A 16,119-nucleotide genomic window follows, 5' to 3' on the forward strand; every position below is an offset into this window, starting at 1 on the left:
AAAAATATTAGTATTATATATATATATATATATATATATATATATATATATATATATATATACAAAGTAAAATCTATGGTACCTTCATAATTGGAAGGGTCTGTATCCTATTTTTTACGTGAAATAATTTTGACAGTTAAAATAATAATCATATTTTATATCTTGTTAACTCCTACGTAGTTTAAAGAAAAAATAAAAATTTAATTTAAAAAATATAAATAGAACAAATTTTGGGTTTTTAAAACTAATATTTTTCACATTTATTTTTTGTCAATTACATATAAAAACACATCATTATCCACCTAATAAATGTACGAAGAAAATTTTCTTTTTAAATATGGCCTAAATTATGCAAATCACTGCAAGGAGGAGAAAAAAATATATATATATCTCTTCCCTTGTGGTGATAATTTCTCATATCTTTGACGAATACTGTACCCGTACAGAGGAGAGTAAGGAAACGGTGAAAAAAGGTGACAAATCCAATCAAGACCCAGTCCTCAAATTAATAATTTAGTATGATTTCGGATTCATTGTAAAAACATCATTTCAAAAACCATATGTGAAATTTTATTATAATTAACTATACAAAATCAATTTCATATTTTATAATAAAAAATATGAAATTGGTCACAATAAAATTTTATAATAAAAAAATATATGTATATAAAAAAATTATACTTTTTTATCTAAAGAAAAAATTAACAAATAAGAATTAACGATTTTTTTTATATTTTATATCTTTTCAAACATTTCTTTAATAGATTATAGTTGTGTTTGTAATACACATATTACACAGGAAAATATTATTTTAAATTGAGATATAAAAAATAATTTAAATATTATTAATAAATAATAAGTCTACGATAATAATATGTGATTGTAAAATTTATAAAATATTTATAATATATTTATTATTTATCATTTACTTTATGAATTAGATATCAATATGATTTTATTAACAAAAATATTTATGTGAAAAATATTTTATGTGTTATATATAAATAATTTTTAAAAAAAAGAGCCAATCTTATATAAGTATGTAATAATTAAATTATATTAGCCTAGTTAAACGATATAAAATAGTAAATAATTTTTTTTATTAAAAATATGAACCAAAATAAATTTTTTGGTTTACTTTATTATTGAATATATTTTTATATTAATCTTATATAATTTCACATAAGTAGTTTAATAATACAAAAATTCAATACATAGTTGTAGAATAAAGTTCAACTATAAATCGAAATTTACATAAGTAACACACACACACATATATATATATAGAGTTAGGATCCATTGACACTTGGGATAAGTCTTTTTAGACTTACACAAAATCTCAACCGTACAATTTAATAATCTAACAGTTGAAAAATTACCTAGTGTCAGTGGATCCTATCTTTTATATATATATATATATATATATATATATATGTGTGTGTGTGTGTATGTAACTATGTATGAGATAAATACCATATCCGTTGTGAATAAATTTTGCTGTGCCTATTGAATACTTTACTCATTATCATCCAGAATTCTGACACTTTGTCCAATTGATAGTCTTTGCCCTCTCACAAAATTATTGACAAATAGCACTATCATTCATGGTTATACATATGCATGTATATCAAAATTAAACTTACCAAAAAAAGAAAAAAGGAAAAGATGGGTTGACAAAGAAATATTTTTTTGACAGTAAGTTACTATAATTTTATGTTAAAATTTGCAAAAGAACATGATAAAAATATATTAAAAATATTTTTAATAAAAAATTTATTTTGACCAATAAAAATAAGTTAAATTTTATATAAATAAATATAATTTATTTAATAATTTTGAAGTCAAATTATTATATGTTATATGCTTCTTATTAATTTTAGTTTGATCTTTTTAAAAATATAAAATAATTTATTATCATTTTTTTAATGACTATTTGGTATTAAATCATCTAAATAGATATATATCTCTAAAGGTCATAAAATTTATATTTAAATAAGTTATAAAAAATTTGTTCAATTCTTAAATATTTATAATAAAATTACATATTTTTATTTATCACTTTTTAAATTACATATTTAATTTAAATAAGCAAATTATTAAACAATAAATATACATGTAAATCAATGTTACACATATAAAATAGATCAAATAATAATAACGTAAAATACTTTAATAAATGTCTCTTTATCTTAGAGAGTAGGTAGTAAAAGTAATTTCTAATTTTAACAAAAATGATTAGAATTTAAAATTTAAAATTTAATTTATTTAATATAATATTATATTATAATTTTTATATAAATTTGTTTAATATATTATTATAAATTTTATAAATCTTAAATAGATTATTTTATCAAGTTTACTAATTTTTTTAATTTAAAATTAACTTGTTGAATTAATTAAGTCTTTTAAAATACTTATATTAAATATATTGCTTAAATAAATCAGATCAAACAATACTTTAAAAAAGTGAAGTTATTGATATTTGTATAACAATTTATCCTATTTTTCTCTTTATTTATTAGTAATTGTTATAAAAAAAATTGTATAAATGTAATTTCTTTAAATAAATAGGTTAAAAGAATGTGATTGTCCTTCATACATTACACGCATACGAGGCTTTTTTTAAAAAGAATTCTATTCATATTTTTTATTATTAAAAAATTTTAAAACAAAATGAAAAGGAACGAAAAGGAAAGGAAAAATGGGTCGCAAAAGAAACTTAAAAAAATTAAATAACTCTTTGGAAGGAGACAGGGATATCCTATTTTATTTATCAGATGCTGAAAATAACTACGTACAATTAAAGTAGTCCAAAATGACTACCAAAAGGATATAGTACCGAATGATGATGATGTCCTTTCCTTTAGAAAAATAGTAATGGTAGTTGGGTTCCTTTGTTATAGGCATTTTTATATGAATTAAAAAATATTATTTAGAAGAGATAAAGTCGCCATCGGTGATATTACAATTTTTTTAAAATTAAAAACATTAAAAGTCGCTGTTAGTGACATTTCATTTTAAAAAAAAAAATTAAACTTTGCTATTGGTAATATTTAAATTTTAAAAATAATTAAAAAAATTAACAATCACTATTAATAATTTTAAATTGTTATGTTTATAAATATTGATTGAGATTTTTATTATCAGCAAATTGTGAGTGAGAGTAAGAGAAGTGTTATAGTATAATTTGAGTTTTTGAGAAAAATATGAGTGTTCTAATATAATATTTTTAATGATGAGATTCTTACAAATACTTGTTATTTAGGTGCAAATATTCAATATATCTATATATAGTAGATAATGTATCATTTAGAGGGTTGAAGTATTGGGTTAGTTAATATATTTATCAAGATAAATTTTCAAAAATAGCGACGTATAAGTGTCTAATATTCATTTTTTACAGTTTTATGTAATATCATACAATTTCAATAACGAACGATGATGATGTCCAATAAATATTTCAAATACATCAATAGTGTCGTGTACGTTATTTTTAAAGAAGATGATGAGGAAGTATATACAAGCACCATGACAAACAAAAAGATAGAATGAGAATAGAATAAAATGAAAGTGATGACGATTGTGAAGAACAATATAAAAATAATAAGAATAGTGAAAATGACACTATAAATTATGATGTTGATTATCAGGAGCCTTATTTGTTAAACGCAGTACTTGAACAACATCCATCTCGGGATCATGTGTTCGTTAGATCGTGATGTTATGCATGTATTTCAGTTTCAAAAGTATGCAAATGGTAAGTGTTATTTTTATTTATCTTGTTGATGATGTCTAGTTTAGTTTTTAAATCATTGTATGTTTGTCTTTGCATTTGTTAGGGAATTGTGATGTGGATGGAGAATTGTACATCGGAAAATAATTCAATGATAAAGAAACTGTTATGTGAACAATTAAAGGTTATAGCATATTGAAATGAGTGAACTACAAAGTGATCCAGTCAAAACCTAATACTCCAATGCATGAGGTATGGAATAAATTATAGATGAATACTTTGTGCTACTTTTAGAAAGAATGGATATATTTGAGAGATAAGAAGGTATAATGACCCGTGCACATGTATAAAGAGAAGGATTTCTCAAGATCATAAGAAATTGAATTCAGACACCATTGCAAAATGTATCTTGTTGACGGTAGAGTCTGATCCATCCTTTAAGATAAAACTTGTAATTAGTGAGATTCAATTTCGATATAAATAAATGACAACATATTGAAAAGCAAGGATAGAAAAGTAAAAGACAATTGAAAAAAATTTTGGTAAATGAAGAGTGTCATTTAAAGCTTTGTCATGACGGTGTGTTGCAATGTATGACACTGCTTAAGAATCAATTGTTTAGTTGGACACTTTACTGACCTACCACAACAATAATTTGGTTTCCAATATTCAAATATTTTGTTGATTAATCCAGAGTTTTAGTTTTTGTATTAGAATATTTAGACACTGCAAATAACTTATACAGGTTAATAAAATACATTTATATGACAAATAAAAGAGAATTTTATTGGTAGTTAATATACAATATAGTAGTTAAAATATATCATTAATTATTTTTCCTATTGTTGAAGATGAAACTCCCCATACTTGATTTTTTTTTTCCTAATAATTTACACAACCACGATGTCACCCAAAATAACATCAACATCATTTCTTACACAGTAGGAGACTTAGCTTCATGCATCTGAGTACAAGAATTGTATATTGTATTACCTACACATGCTCAATTGCTCATAGCCACAAATCAATGTCACTCTCGATTTCACCACCCTTTTCTTTCTATGGTGCATAAAAGTGTGTCTGTTTTAAAATTTGATAAGTTACTTTTGAAAATATGAACTTGAGAATGTAACATTCTTATATTTATTATAAGTTTTACTTTTTCCAGCACAAATTTAAATTTTAAGAATGATTTTTTTTTATATTGTAATTGACTTTCATTTTTATGAGAGGGGGTGAGAATTTTAAAAGTTATTATTGTGTATCCTAATTAGTAACGTTTATTCTGACTATTTAGAATTAGGATTTTTTTTTCATATTATTAACATTAAGTGTGCATTTTACAATATTTTAGTGCAAAGTTAACGTATTAATAGTTCAGTTATAAAAAATTGTGGTCAAGTGCAGCAACTTTTTCTTTTCAACTGGTGGTTACCATTAATTTTATATATATTTTTTTTAATATAAATTTTCTCGCTTTTTCTTTTCTTTTCTTGATTTCCTTGTCTCCATCACAGGAAATCTATTTTGCGGTTAAGAAATGATTCCTCAAGATATCTTATTAATTGAATTTTTATATTTTAATTTTAATTTATTTATTTTAATCAAGTGCTTACTTCTCTTATTCTTTCTATGAATTGATCAACTACATGTTAACATTAAATTCACTTTCACAACTAAAAAATTAGTTGATGGATTAGATTCATAGAATATTCACAAGAATGTTGATATCTAAAGGTGAGAATTGATGATTATTTGATTTTATCAATTATTAATCCAAATGCTCATTCCAATTAAAAAATTAAAATTTTTAATTTAAAAGAAGGGATTAGTTATCAAGAAATTAAAGTTAACCCTTTCTAATGAATTTTTTCTTTAATTAGATATTAAAATTTGAGTTAAGAATAATAATTTTTTTGTGTGCTTAGAATGAGACTTTAAAATTTTACTCCAATTCTCTAATATTCTTAAATATTTCTATTTCATTCTACGTTGTTCTATTTTTTCTCCTATCACTTCAAAAACTAAGTTCAAATTTCTACGAACAAAATTTTAATAAATGATTCATGTGACCTAAAAGAAAACTAAGTTGAAATATAATAACTTTATTAATCATAGTTAAATCTAATCTCTATAAAAATAATAAAAAATTATGTTTTATTATTTAACACAAATATGCACACTTAGGAATGACAATAGATAAAGTATTTGATGAACACCTGTAAGATTTACTCACAATAGGTAGAAACTTTACTTATTATATGGGCACGAGTATAGTATGAGTAAATACTCGCAAATTTTAATAGGAATAGGTGCGGATATAAGTATTTTTAAGTACCCATCCTGCTCCCATATCCAAATATATATATATATATATATATATATATATATATATATATATTATTCTACTTATGTAAATTTTATATATGTTTAAACTTTGTTCTATAATTATATATTGAATTTGTGTATTATTATACTACTTATGTGAAGTTATATAAGATTAATATAAAAATATATTTAATAATAAAGTAAACCAAAACAATTATTTAGATTCATATTTTTAATAAAAAAATTTATTTACTATTTTATATTGTTTAACTAAGCTAATATAATTTAATTATTACATAGTTGATATGAGATTGACTTTTTTTTTTATAAAATTATTTATATATGATATACATAAAATATTTTTCACACAAATATTTTTGTTAATTACATCATATTGATATTTAATTTATAAAGTAATAATAAATAATAAATATATTATAAATATTTTAAAAATTTTATAATCACCTACTATTATCGTAAGCTTATTATTTATTAATAATATTTATATTTTATATTTTATATTTCAATTTAAATAATATTTTCTTATGCATTACAAGTTCAACTATAATTTATTGAATTTAAATAATATTATTTTTACTATTTTATTTCCATTCAAAGAAATTTTTTGAAAAGATATAAAATTTTAAAAAATATCGTTAGTTCTTATTTATTAATTTTTTTAGATAAAAAAGTATAATTTTTTTAATATATACGTATTTTTTATTATAAAATTTTATTGTGATTATTTATCTTTTATTCAAGTTCTTTTTTTAAAATTTATATACATTATAAATATTTAATTCATCAAAATAATTTTGTCAAAAATTTTTAGTTTAAAAAATTGTTGTATTAAGATACATTTAACACTTGTGATCTTTGAATATTTATTTTTTATCTATGCTTGTATCTTGTTTGGTAACTACGTATCAAATTTTTGTATTATTATATTACTTATGTAAAGCTATATAAGCATTTTTTTTTTATAAATATTTTTTTCTCAAACGAGCGTGGATAATGGATACGAGTGTGAGTATGCATAGGCCCGGTTCTAAGGGTAGTTTAAAGGTGCGATTGTTTAGGGTCCAAGCTTAAAAGAGGGTCTAAAGTAAAAATTATATCTTACTTTGACTTGAAAAAAATTTCAGCTCTTACAGTTTGCAGTTGAAAAAAATAGAAAAACAAAAAAGACATTTTAATTTCTTGTACCTCACTCGCTATCAACATAGTCAACTCCTTGACTTTTGTAGATTCAAAACTTCATTTAATTCTAAAATTTTACTATTGTTAGCATTAAAACTCATGGAAAATTTGTTTTCTCCAAAAAATTAACCAGTTTTTAAGTTTGTCAAATTTGCAGATTGTTATCTAAATGTTTTAATCACTTATAATTTTTTTTTTACAATCTCGGTAACTATATCATCAACTGAAAGAAGCTTTTTAGAGTTAAAGTTAATCAAAACTTACATAAAGTTATCAATGTCACAAGAACTATTGAATGGTCTTGCAATTTTATCAATCGATAAAGAATTTTTAGAAAATATTAATGTTAATGTTATTATTAATGATTTTTCATCTTAGAATGCTTATAGAACTTATTTTTTATGTGTGTTTTTGTAGTTAATTATAACATAGGAGTTGTTTGAATAATAATATTTTTTTTATAATTTTATTAGAAAAATTATAGCCACTTAAAAAAATATATTATTTTAATAAAATTATTAATATATATGCTTTTATTTTATTTATTATATTTTATAATTTTTTTAAAGAGCCCTAATTTCCTATTTCACTTAGGGTCCAAAAAAGTCAAGAACAGCTCTGGATATGCAAGTATCCAGAGAGTATGAATACGATGATTTATGTTCATATCTATGTGCGTATAAGACTAGGTACGGGTATCTTTTTAAAATGCAGGTATAGACTTATTATTTCTATAGAATACTTATTATTATTATTATTATTATTTATATATATATATATATATTGTATATTATTTTTTTATTTTATAAATTTTTAGTTTTAAATAGAATATAATTTTTATTTATTATAAATAAAAAATTATAACATAATATATTAATATAATAATTAAATAATAATAATAGAATTAAGAATATAAAAAATATATTAATATAATATTTAATATTTTTATTTTATTTTTAAATTTTAGTTCTTTTAATTTTTCTATTGTATTCTTTTTTCAAGATTAATATTGACAACAATTCTTTTTTCAAAATAAATATTAATATCAGTGTCTCACAAATATAATCCGATTGTGAATAAATAGATCAATTTACTAACATTACATAAATTTTTTTTACTTCGTTAAATGGTGAATTCGTTGGATTTTCTAACGAACAAGAAGCTTTTTTAGAGATTATTCCTAAAAATATTAAATTTAACTAAACATATTTCTTAACTTACCCAAGAATAACTTTCTAGACCATTTCTCCAGCATCATGATTCTTTGATAACCATAAATGAATGTTACGTAAAGAATGCATGTTCACAATATTTAACAAACTTTTAATAGTTTTAGTTTTTAAAAAGTTTAGAATAATAAAAATTCAATTTAATTTTTTTACATGATAATAATTTAATTAACTTATTGATAGATCGATCTAAACTTTCTACGAGAACAATAAATATTAAATTTCATTTGAATATTTAAGGTTACTAAAAAAAAGCATTTTAAAAGGTTGAATGATTGTGACCATTAACACTTTTAATTTTCATTAAATATGTATCATCATATAGTCTATATCTGTAGTTCTAGCGTTCTTAAAATGAATAATGTTCTCACTATATATATGTCTACATACAGAGGATTATTTCCATTCGATATTTCTATCTCGGGATAGAGGCATTGTGCTTTTTCTTTTTAAAATAAATAATCCCTTTCTAAGTTTTGTCCTTGTGGTGAAGCTCTGAATAACATCCTCAAACCATGCCGCAAGATTAGATTAAAAACTAGAAAGGAACATTCTTAACCAATTGACTAGAGGCCAGGTGGTTTAAATAGAGGAACACGATTAAAAATGCCTTCTACGTCAATGGGCAATTGAAGGGCACGGCTAAGGACTTCCGGAGTTGATGTCTTCCCCTTCCAAGTGTTAAACCATGGCCCTCCTCCAACTTCTAGAGCTGCCATATTGCTTGAAACGTCCAATATGTTCTGCCATTTACCAAAGATTCATGAAAATGTCTTATCAAATAGTGTGTTTAAGTAAGCAAATTAATTTAAGTGCTTATTTAATAGGAGGCTCTTTTCACACCAGTTTTTAGAAAAATTTTGATCATAAAACTTACTAAAATATGTTGAGAAGAACCTATAAAAATTAACTATTTTTTCATAGGTTTTAAATCTAGAAACATTCTATGTGTGAATAAGAAGACACCTTTCCCTTGCTGCCATCATATCTTCGTTCCCACATTTGTAATTTTAGAATTCCAAAGCACGTATCTTTACAAGCTGGGGCAAGGCCAGCTTCTGCTGTTGGAGCACGCAATGGAGAACCAGGATCCTCAGTTGTTGCTTCCAATTCAACCTGCCAAAATGTAATATATTGGGCCAGTCTTAAGCCAAAAGGGCTACTCTGTTTCTCCTGGACTGAGAAGTTCAATCAAAGTTTTTCCTAAAGCAACCCACTTCCTAGTATTGATCCTATAGTCATTAACATGTTCAGATCATTCAATTGTTAACCCTCTTTTCACAGGCAAATCTCTTAGATTTCGTAGTTTTATATTTTATAGATCTCTTTAAATGGAAATGAGATGCAAAACTGGAATACCAACTACAACTAGTGTGGTGAGGGTAACAATTCATTTTTCCACCAACAAAAAAATAAATATAATTAGAAAGATATAATTACCACGTATCTGCCATTGTCTGCAGACATAAACCAATAACCCCAAGTAGTAACTTCCCAGTTCACAACACCATTCCATGGCACAAATTCATAAAACTGTCCATCATAATGAATTCCAATCTGCAGCATAGAAAATATTATAAAAAAATAAGAAAAAACAATAATTATATAATAATAAAATAGAAAGATTAATTGCTCATAGTGACTAAAAGAAGATGGAAAATAGAACCACAACTTTTTTTACCACAACTTGAAAATAATTGAAGTCTATCATTAGATATTGTAATTAGAACATTTCAAAAGAAATACCAACCTAATTAAACCACTTTACAAGAAATATTAACAATAGTCTCCATCACTCATGATTATAAGCTGAGGACATGCTTCCTTTAAGTGTCTGTAAAGGGATTAATGCATAATGGAAGATACAAAAAAGCTTGGTGTTTTCAACCTCATGCAAGAGTTTGTCAAATCATAGAGAATAACTAACATGAACAGAGACTGTTATTTTGACAAGATGGACAACACTCAAATTAGCTATTCGTTCTTGTCCTTTTTGGTCAATCCCATTGCGACCACCACTTATTTCAGAGGTAATCTTAATATTACGTAAAGTCAGTGAATTAAAATTTGAAATGTGCCAAATTGATAGACAAATGCTGTATAAAGTTACCAATGCAGCATTTTCATAGTTCTCGGTTATTCCAGGAATTAGCCTCAATCCACCAGCTGCTGTAAGTGCAATGTCTCCACTACCACCTTCAAAAACATTACACTGAACCTGCATGAGATCAATAGTTTGAGAAACTGAAAATATACAAACATTAATCATAATATTGGTGAAAATAATTGAATATCAATGTAACAACACAAAAGTATAATAACCCACAACATCTGCTGCAAAAATTCTAAGTACACATTTCACAAATCATGATAAAAATTCTCCTTTAAGCAAATTATATTTTGTGAAGTTTGATAGTCTTCTGGCCCTTCATGAATAATGACTACTGTTCTTGCATCTAGTTCTTGCTAAGAAAATAGACAATTTATATTCTATAACAGTATAAAAATGAAGAAATAAAGCATTCTAACCCTAATTTTCAAAAGACAAGAAGATTTGCAACTGATTACATACACCCAGTTATAGCAAGCCATGGAATTAATATGCTGATAACACTACAAGATATACTTCGATGAGGAATTATTTTTACCCAAAACCATTTTCTTGGGAATGCTCCACCCCAATTCTTTTCTGAATAAGACGGGGCATTGTCAAACTCAATCCTTTCGCCGTCCCATTCTATCCAACCTGAGATTCAATATTTATATAAGGAAAAAGAGAAAAGAGCATAAATATCATATCACAAACAAGAGTGATTAATTTTTGAAGAGCACGTGCACATTGTGAACTGATTACCAAACAGGATCCTAAAAATCCAGTCTTAAAACAAACATTGACCTTGTAAATGTGAATAACATCATACTCCCTCTCTTCTCTCCCAGGGTCAATATTGTAGCTATAACAACAATTATAACCTCCCAGCATTTCAATCCTCTTGATGTTTAATATTTTGTAGATAATAAGTAATTTCAATCACTTTGGAAAACTACATTAATGTTTTACTGCAATAATAAATTCATATCAATTGTTCACGTTTCAGTTTAGACATAACAAGTAGGATACTAGGCTACAAAATAAATAAAAAAGATTGAATAACCAACAGCTGAACAAGTAGCACATGCCTGTTGACAGTCCACCGGCCATGCATATTTGCCAATGCGGTTCAAAAACAGGAAATGCAGCAAGCCAGCCAGCAGTAGACTTCTGTGTAGACCCAACATCACCCCAACCATACACAGGGCGTGTGCTATACTCCCAGCGAGCCGTCTTCACTGTTTCTACATAATTTGACCTATAATTAAAATTTTGTGTCAAGAACAAATATAATCGGAGAAGGCAATGCTTAACAAGCGATCTAACTCCACCTTCCATCGTCGCGAATGAAACCTTGATGCCAAAGGGGTGTGACTTGAAAACCTTCCAGCACTGTATTATTAAATTCCTACTCAAAGTAACCAAATACAAAGCACAATAATAAGTGGCAATATAGAAAAGACCTGTTGCTGCAACCTACTCTTATGATTACCTTAGAAAGTGCATGCGAGTACACAACTTAATTAAGTAATCATTCAATAAGTTCTTTCTATACAAAACCTCATGCTGTAAATTTCACCATAAACTTTATTGGAACAACCAAAAAGAGCTTATCTTGAAAATCTACATATCAAGCGACTTATTGAAATAAGTTAAAAAGAACTTCTGACCTCTGAGTGTGCGTTTGGTTCAGCTTATTTTGAAAAAAAATAATCACTTATTTTTTCCAACTTCTTAACAAGTTCTAAAAAATAAGCAATCACTTCTTCAAGAAAGCACTAAAACCATTTTCTTGACTAGCTTAAAATTGTTGAAAGAAAGTCAAGGACTAAGAACTAAGAAAAACGACAATCCAGGCAATAAACAAAAGTAGTATTGAAAAAGAATCACCTAAAATCCAACAAACAAATATAAAAGAAACAGTGAACATAACAGTTGGGCACCGAAAATCATAAACATGCATGGCATGATCCTCCGAAAAAGACAAGGTTTTAGAGGTAACACAAAAATTTGCACATTAATTGTGTGGTACAGAACAGAGACCTGAGGAGGAACCTCCTTGTTTGGAGGTTTAAGATTTGGTTTGGGCACGAAAGTGTTCCCCAACATTAGTTCATGCCTGCCTAACCATTCAAATTAATTATCATAACAATCAGTCATTTTTAAATTTACATTAAAAAAAATAAAAACAAAGAAACTCTTACTTCCCCAGAAGTGTTCAGATTCAGGAGAGTATTGACAAATATACTTGTCATCAGCACCAAGAATTTGGGCCCCAACACCAGTGAATCTGGGCCCATATTGGGCCTGCTCTAACGGCGTCAATGGCTTACGAAATGCAGGACTCTCGACGGAATACATGAAGCAAAAGCTCTGCCTCCGTTGGGGAATGGAAACTTTGAAGTACCAACCCTCGAAGAATTTGCGGGTACTCCCATCAAAATGGTACCTATTAATAATTCATTAATAAAATATAAACATTTTAATTCAAAGATAAATGGGTAAATAAAATACCCGCTGTGAGGGGTTCGAAGGTCTCGATTGGGAGGCGTGGGGGAATAAGTGGGTTGGACAGAAAGCGCGTCTGAGAGGGAAGTGTGAGGTATGAGGCGCGTGGTTGATGACGGAGATGGATGTTTGAGAGAGAGAGGGACAGTGGAGAAAAGGGCTAACGATAAGGCTTCCATGGATGAGTTGTGAGTTTGATTGAGTGCATGCACAATCACAATTCACAAGTAGAAGATTGTAGTCAGCGACTACTACTAGTGTTATCTCCGTCGAAGGACGTGTGTTTATAGGTCTCACCAAAATTACTAATGAAAAATTGCAAATTACAATTATTGACCTGTCTTGCAATATTTTGGGTATAATGGTTCAAATATCAGGTAAAGACAAATGTTAGACAAGTAATTAGGATGCGGTTGCAATAACTTGTCGTGAACGTATGTAATAGTTTTTTAATTTCAAAAGCCTTTTTTCAAATTTGTTTTCATAATTTCTTTTTAGTTTATTCTAATAAATCTTATTATCAGACTTATAAGTTCTCAAATGAAATGAATTGCCTTATTGATTTTTTTAATATTTTAAAAAACTAATTATCAAAATAAATAAAATTGAAACCATCCACCTCATATTTAGAGGATGTTTTCAGTATAGGTTGTGTTAGTAAAATAAAAGTGTTCCAAATCTTGAGTTCAAGTTCCAATAAACGGAGTTATATATGATTTAGACAAAATAAAAAAAAGCAATTTGAAAATTTAAGGTTAGTAAAATCATTTCTTTTAAAAAAATGTAATTTTTATTCCAACTTAAAAATTGATGGTAAATATGATCATGGATTAGTTAAATGAGTAAAATATGTATTTTGAAAGATCAATTTTTGCTTCCTAAATGATAGTTTGGTTAAGAGATAATTTTCGTAGATGCTTAATTTTAACTCAGTTCTCATATTAAAAAGTTTTTTAAAATTTGTCTTCACAGGTGAAATCATTCTCAATTCAAAGTTTTGCAAATGTAAATGAGACAATGGCGTTTATGCTTGCACCTACCCCGGAGGATGCTCAACGGAGCTTAGGGTTGGCAAACGAGGCTTCTGGGTAACGCTGCTAGCTATGAGTGCATAAAGCTTGATTACTTTATTCTAATACTATATTAAAAAAATATTGTAATAAAACTTACATATTAGAATGTGTAATATTCATCATTTCATCACTAGCAAAATTCACTAGTTTTTTTTTTAATAAATAAACTAAAAATGTATTCTTCAGATACAAATATCCCTATTATATTTTCCTCAACTCAACCTCGTTTCATTAAATTTTTAGTGATGTGCCCCAATTTCCTAATCACAAATCAACAATACAGATTGATCATTTTAAACTAATTTGGGTAAAATTAAAGGTAATTGATTGTTGATTTCAAACCTTGGAATGATTTAATGATTCATTATGGTCTTAGAATTATCAAAACAACAGAGAATAACACTCAACATATGACAAGGGGAGCATTGCAGTGTTGTTTAGAGAGGAATCCAAATTTATTTTTATCACAACACTAACATTCAACGACTCCCATCCCTTCTTCCAATCAAAATTTAACGATGGTAGGTTTATAGTCAATCACAATGACTTTCTCCAAGCTGGGAAGGAGCAAATTTGCATATTCCACATGTGCAGGATGAGCTACATACTCTGCAACGCCTTCTGTGCTCTCAAAGGTTGATTCAAAGACATGAGTGAAACCCTGATGGAGGTTTTCAGCACTTACATCATTGCCCCTACAATACATAATGCATTATATGTGCATTAGATATACTGCTCTGAAATGTTTTGATCTTCACAATAAAGGGTTCAAGTGCAAATGTTTAGAAAGTAAGATGCAATGCGAAAGTTTAATACATTTCTCAATCCCCTGTTTAAGTTCCACCTTTTCTGGCATGATAACACATAATTCTTCAAGGAAAATGTTTGCTACACAATATTTAACACATTTCACATCATTGGTTTGTTTTTCGAAATGTGAAAACCCTTCCATAATAAATTAATCAATTTTTAAAATCTGTTTTGACCTTTTAAAAGACCAATTACAAGAAATGTATTGAATAGTGTGGTTTTACCATTCCTATTAGCTACAATCCTAACTTATATTCGATTAGACCTTACATTCAGATGAGAAATCTTTCATAACCAGGAGGAGGCATGCCAGATAGAGAAACTTGAATCTTCAAATGAGAAATCTTACTTTCCTCTTTAGGCTAGCTTTGACATATACAACAATAGATATGACAATTTCCAGGTTGGAGATCAAGAAAGCTAATACCATCATCATAATTTCACAACGACAAATCACCTCTCATTCATCCATTTTGCTAGTCTCTCACACAGTCACACTAATATCATACTCACCTGTACAAACAACAAATCACAAAAGACCCTAGGATGCAGAAGAAGCATAGATCTTGATCTGAAACCTTGCAATTTCACCTAAGGACTTCAAGAATCTCAGCAAAAATTGACTAGTAATAATTCTGAATACAGTATCCAGTAGATCAGGGTGTAGCTATAAACAAACTGGAAACAAACCCAATTAATTTTCCACTGATTCTGCCTATCTATACTTACTCATAAGCTATAACCTGATTAATCCCATTTTAATAAACTGATTAAAAATTCAATTTTTTTGTTCAAACGGGTCTAGTTTTTGCGGCACATTTTTGTATCATGTGAAAAAGTCACTGGTAATTGCCCTGATCCAAGTGGGTTATTGAATTGGAAGGATGAGAAAGAAAACAAAACAAACACATAAAAAAAGAGAGACGGAGAAAGAATGAATGGGGTACCATTGGAATGACTTCATGGGTGGGATGAGATTGACGAGATTGGCATAGGCCTTGATGAGTTCCTCAATTCGCTGTGGAGTGATGTCATCCTTGAATTTTCCGATGACTATGTGTTTCACTACTCCTTTTGCTTCCTCCATTTCTCTCCTTTCTCACCCTCTGTTTGTACAGTGTTCTTAATTCCTCTATGCGAAAAATA

General features: G+C 26.9%; 2 protein-coding genes across 4 annotated transcripts; both read right to left on the minus strand.

Annotated features, from left to right (window-relative positions):
* Positions 1–8,693: 8,693 nt before the first annotated feature.
* Positions 8,694–13,420, minus strand: LOC113864761 (tocopherol cyclase, chloroplastic). Of its 3 annotated transcripts, none has more exons than XM_027498833.1 (10): positions 13,097–13,420; positions 12,787–13,031; positions 12,626–12,705; positions 11,914–11,990; positions 11,671–11,840; positions 11,139–11,236; positions 10,601–10,708; positions 9,931–10,047; positions 9,457–9,606; positions 8,694–9,233 (listed from the first exon to the last, which is right to left on the minus strand). In XM_027498833.1, exons 1-10 carry the CDS (start codon positions 13,267–13,269, stop codon positions 9,057–9,059), a joined length of 1,395 nt encoding a protein of 464 aa, XP_027354634.1. In that variant the 5' UTR covers positions 13,270–13,420; the 3' UTR covers positions 8,694–9,056. The 3 variants fall into 3 exon arrangements, with proteins under 3 accessions (XP_027354634.1, XP_027354636.1, XP_027354635.1); XM_027498835.1 differs by having other exon boundaries at positions 8,774–9,233; positions 11,671–11,826; positions 11,909–11,990; positions 13,097–13,366; XM_027498834.1 differs by having other exon boundaries at positions 8,993–9,233; positions 10,601–10,702; positions 13,097–13,366.
* Positions 13,421–14,383: 963 nt separating this feature from the next.
* LOC113865719 (stress-response A/B barrel domain-containing protein HS1) lies at positions 14,384–16,119 on the minus strand. Its single transcript, XM_027500443.1, has 2 exons — positions 15,921–16,119; positions 14,384–14,858 (listed from the first exon to the last, which is right to left on the minus strand). Exons 1-2 carry the CDS (start codon positions 16,058–16,060, stop codon positions 14,669–14,671), a joined length of 330 nt encoding a protein of 109 aa, XP_027356244.1. The 5' UTR covers positions 16,061–16,119; the 3' UTR covers positions 14,384–14,668.

The sequence above is a fragment of the Abrus precatorius genome, unplaced genomic scaffold, assembly GCF_003935025.1.
Source record: "Abrus precatorius isolate BTA unplaced genomic scaffold, Abrus_2018 Scaffold4, whole genome shotgun sequence".
NCBI classification, from domain to species: domain Eukaryota; kingdom Viridiplantae; phylum Streptophyta; class Magnoliopsida; order Fabales; family Fabaceae; genus Abrus; species Abrus precatorius.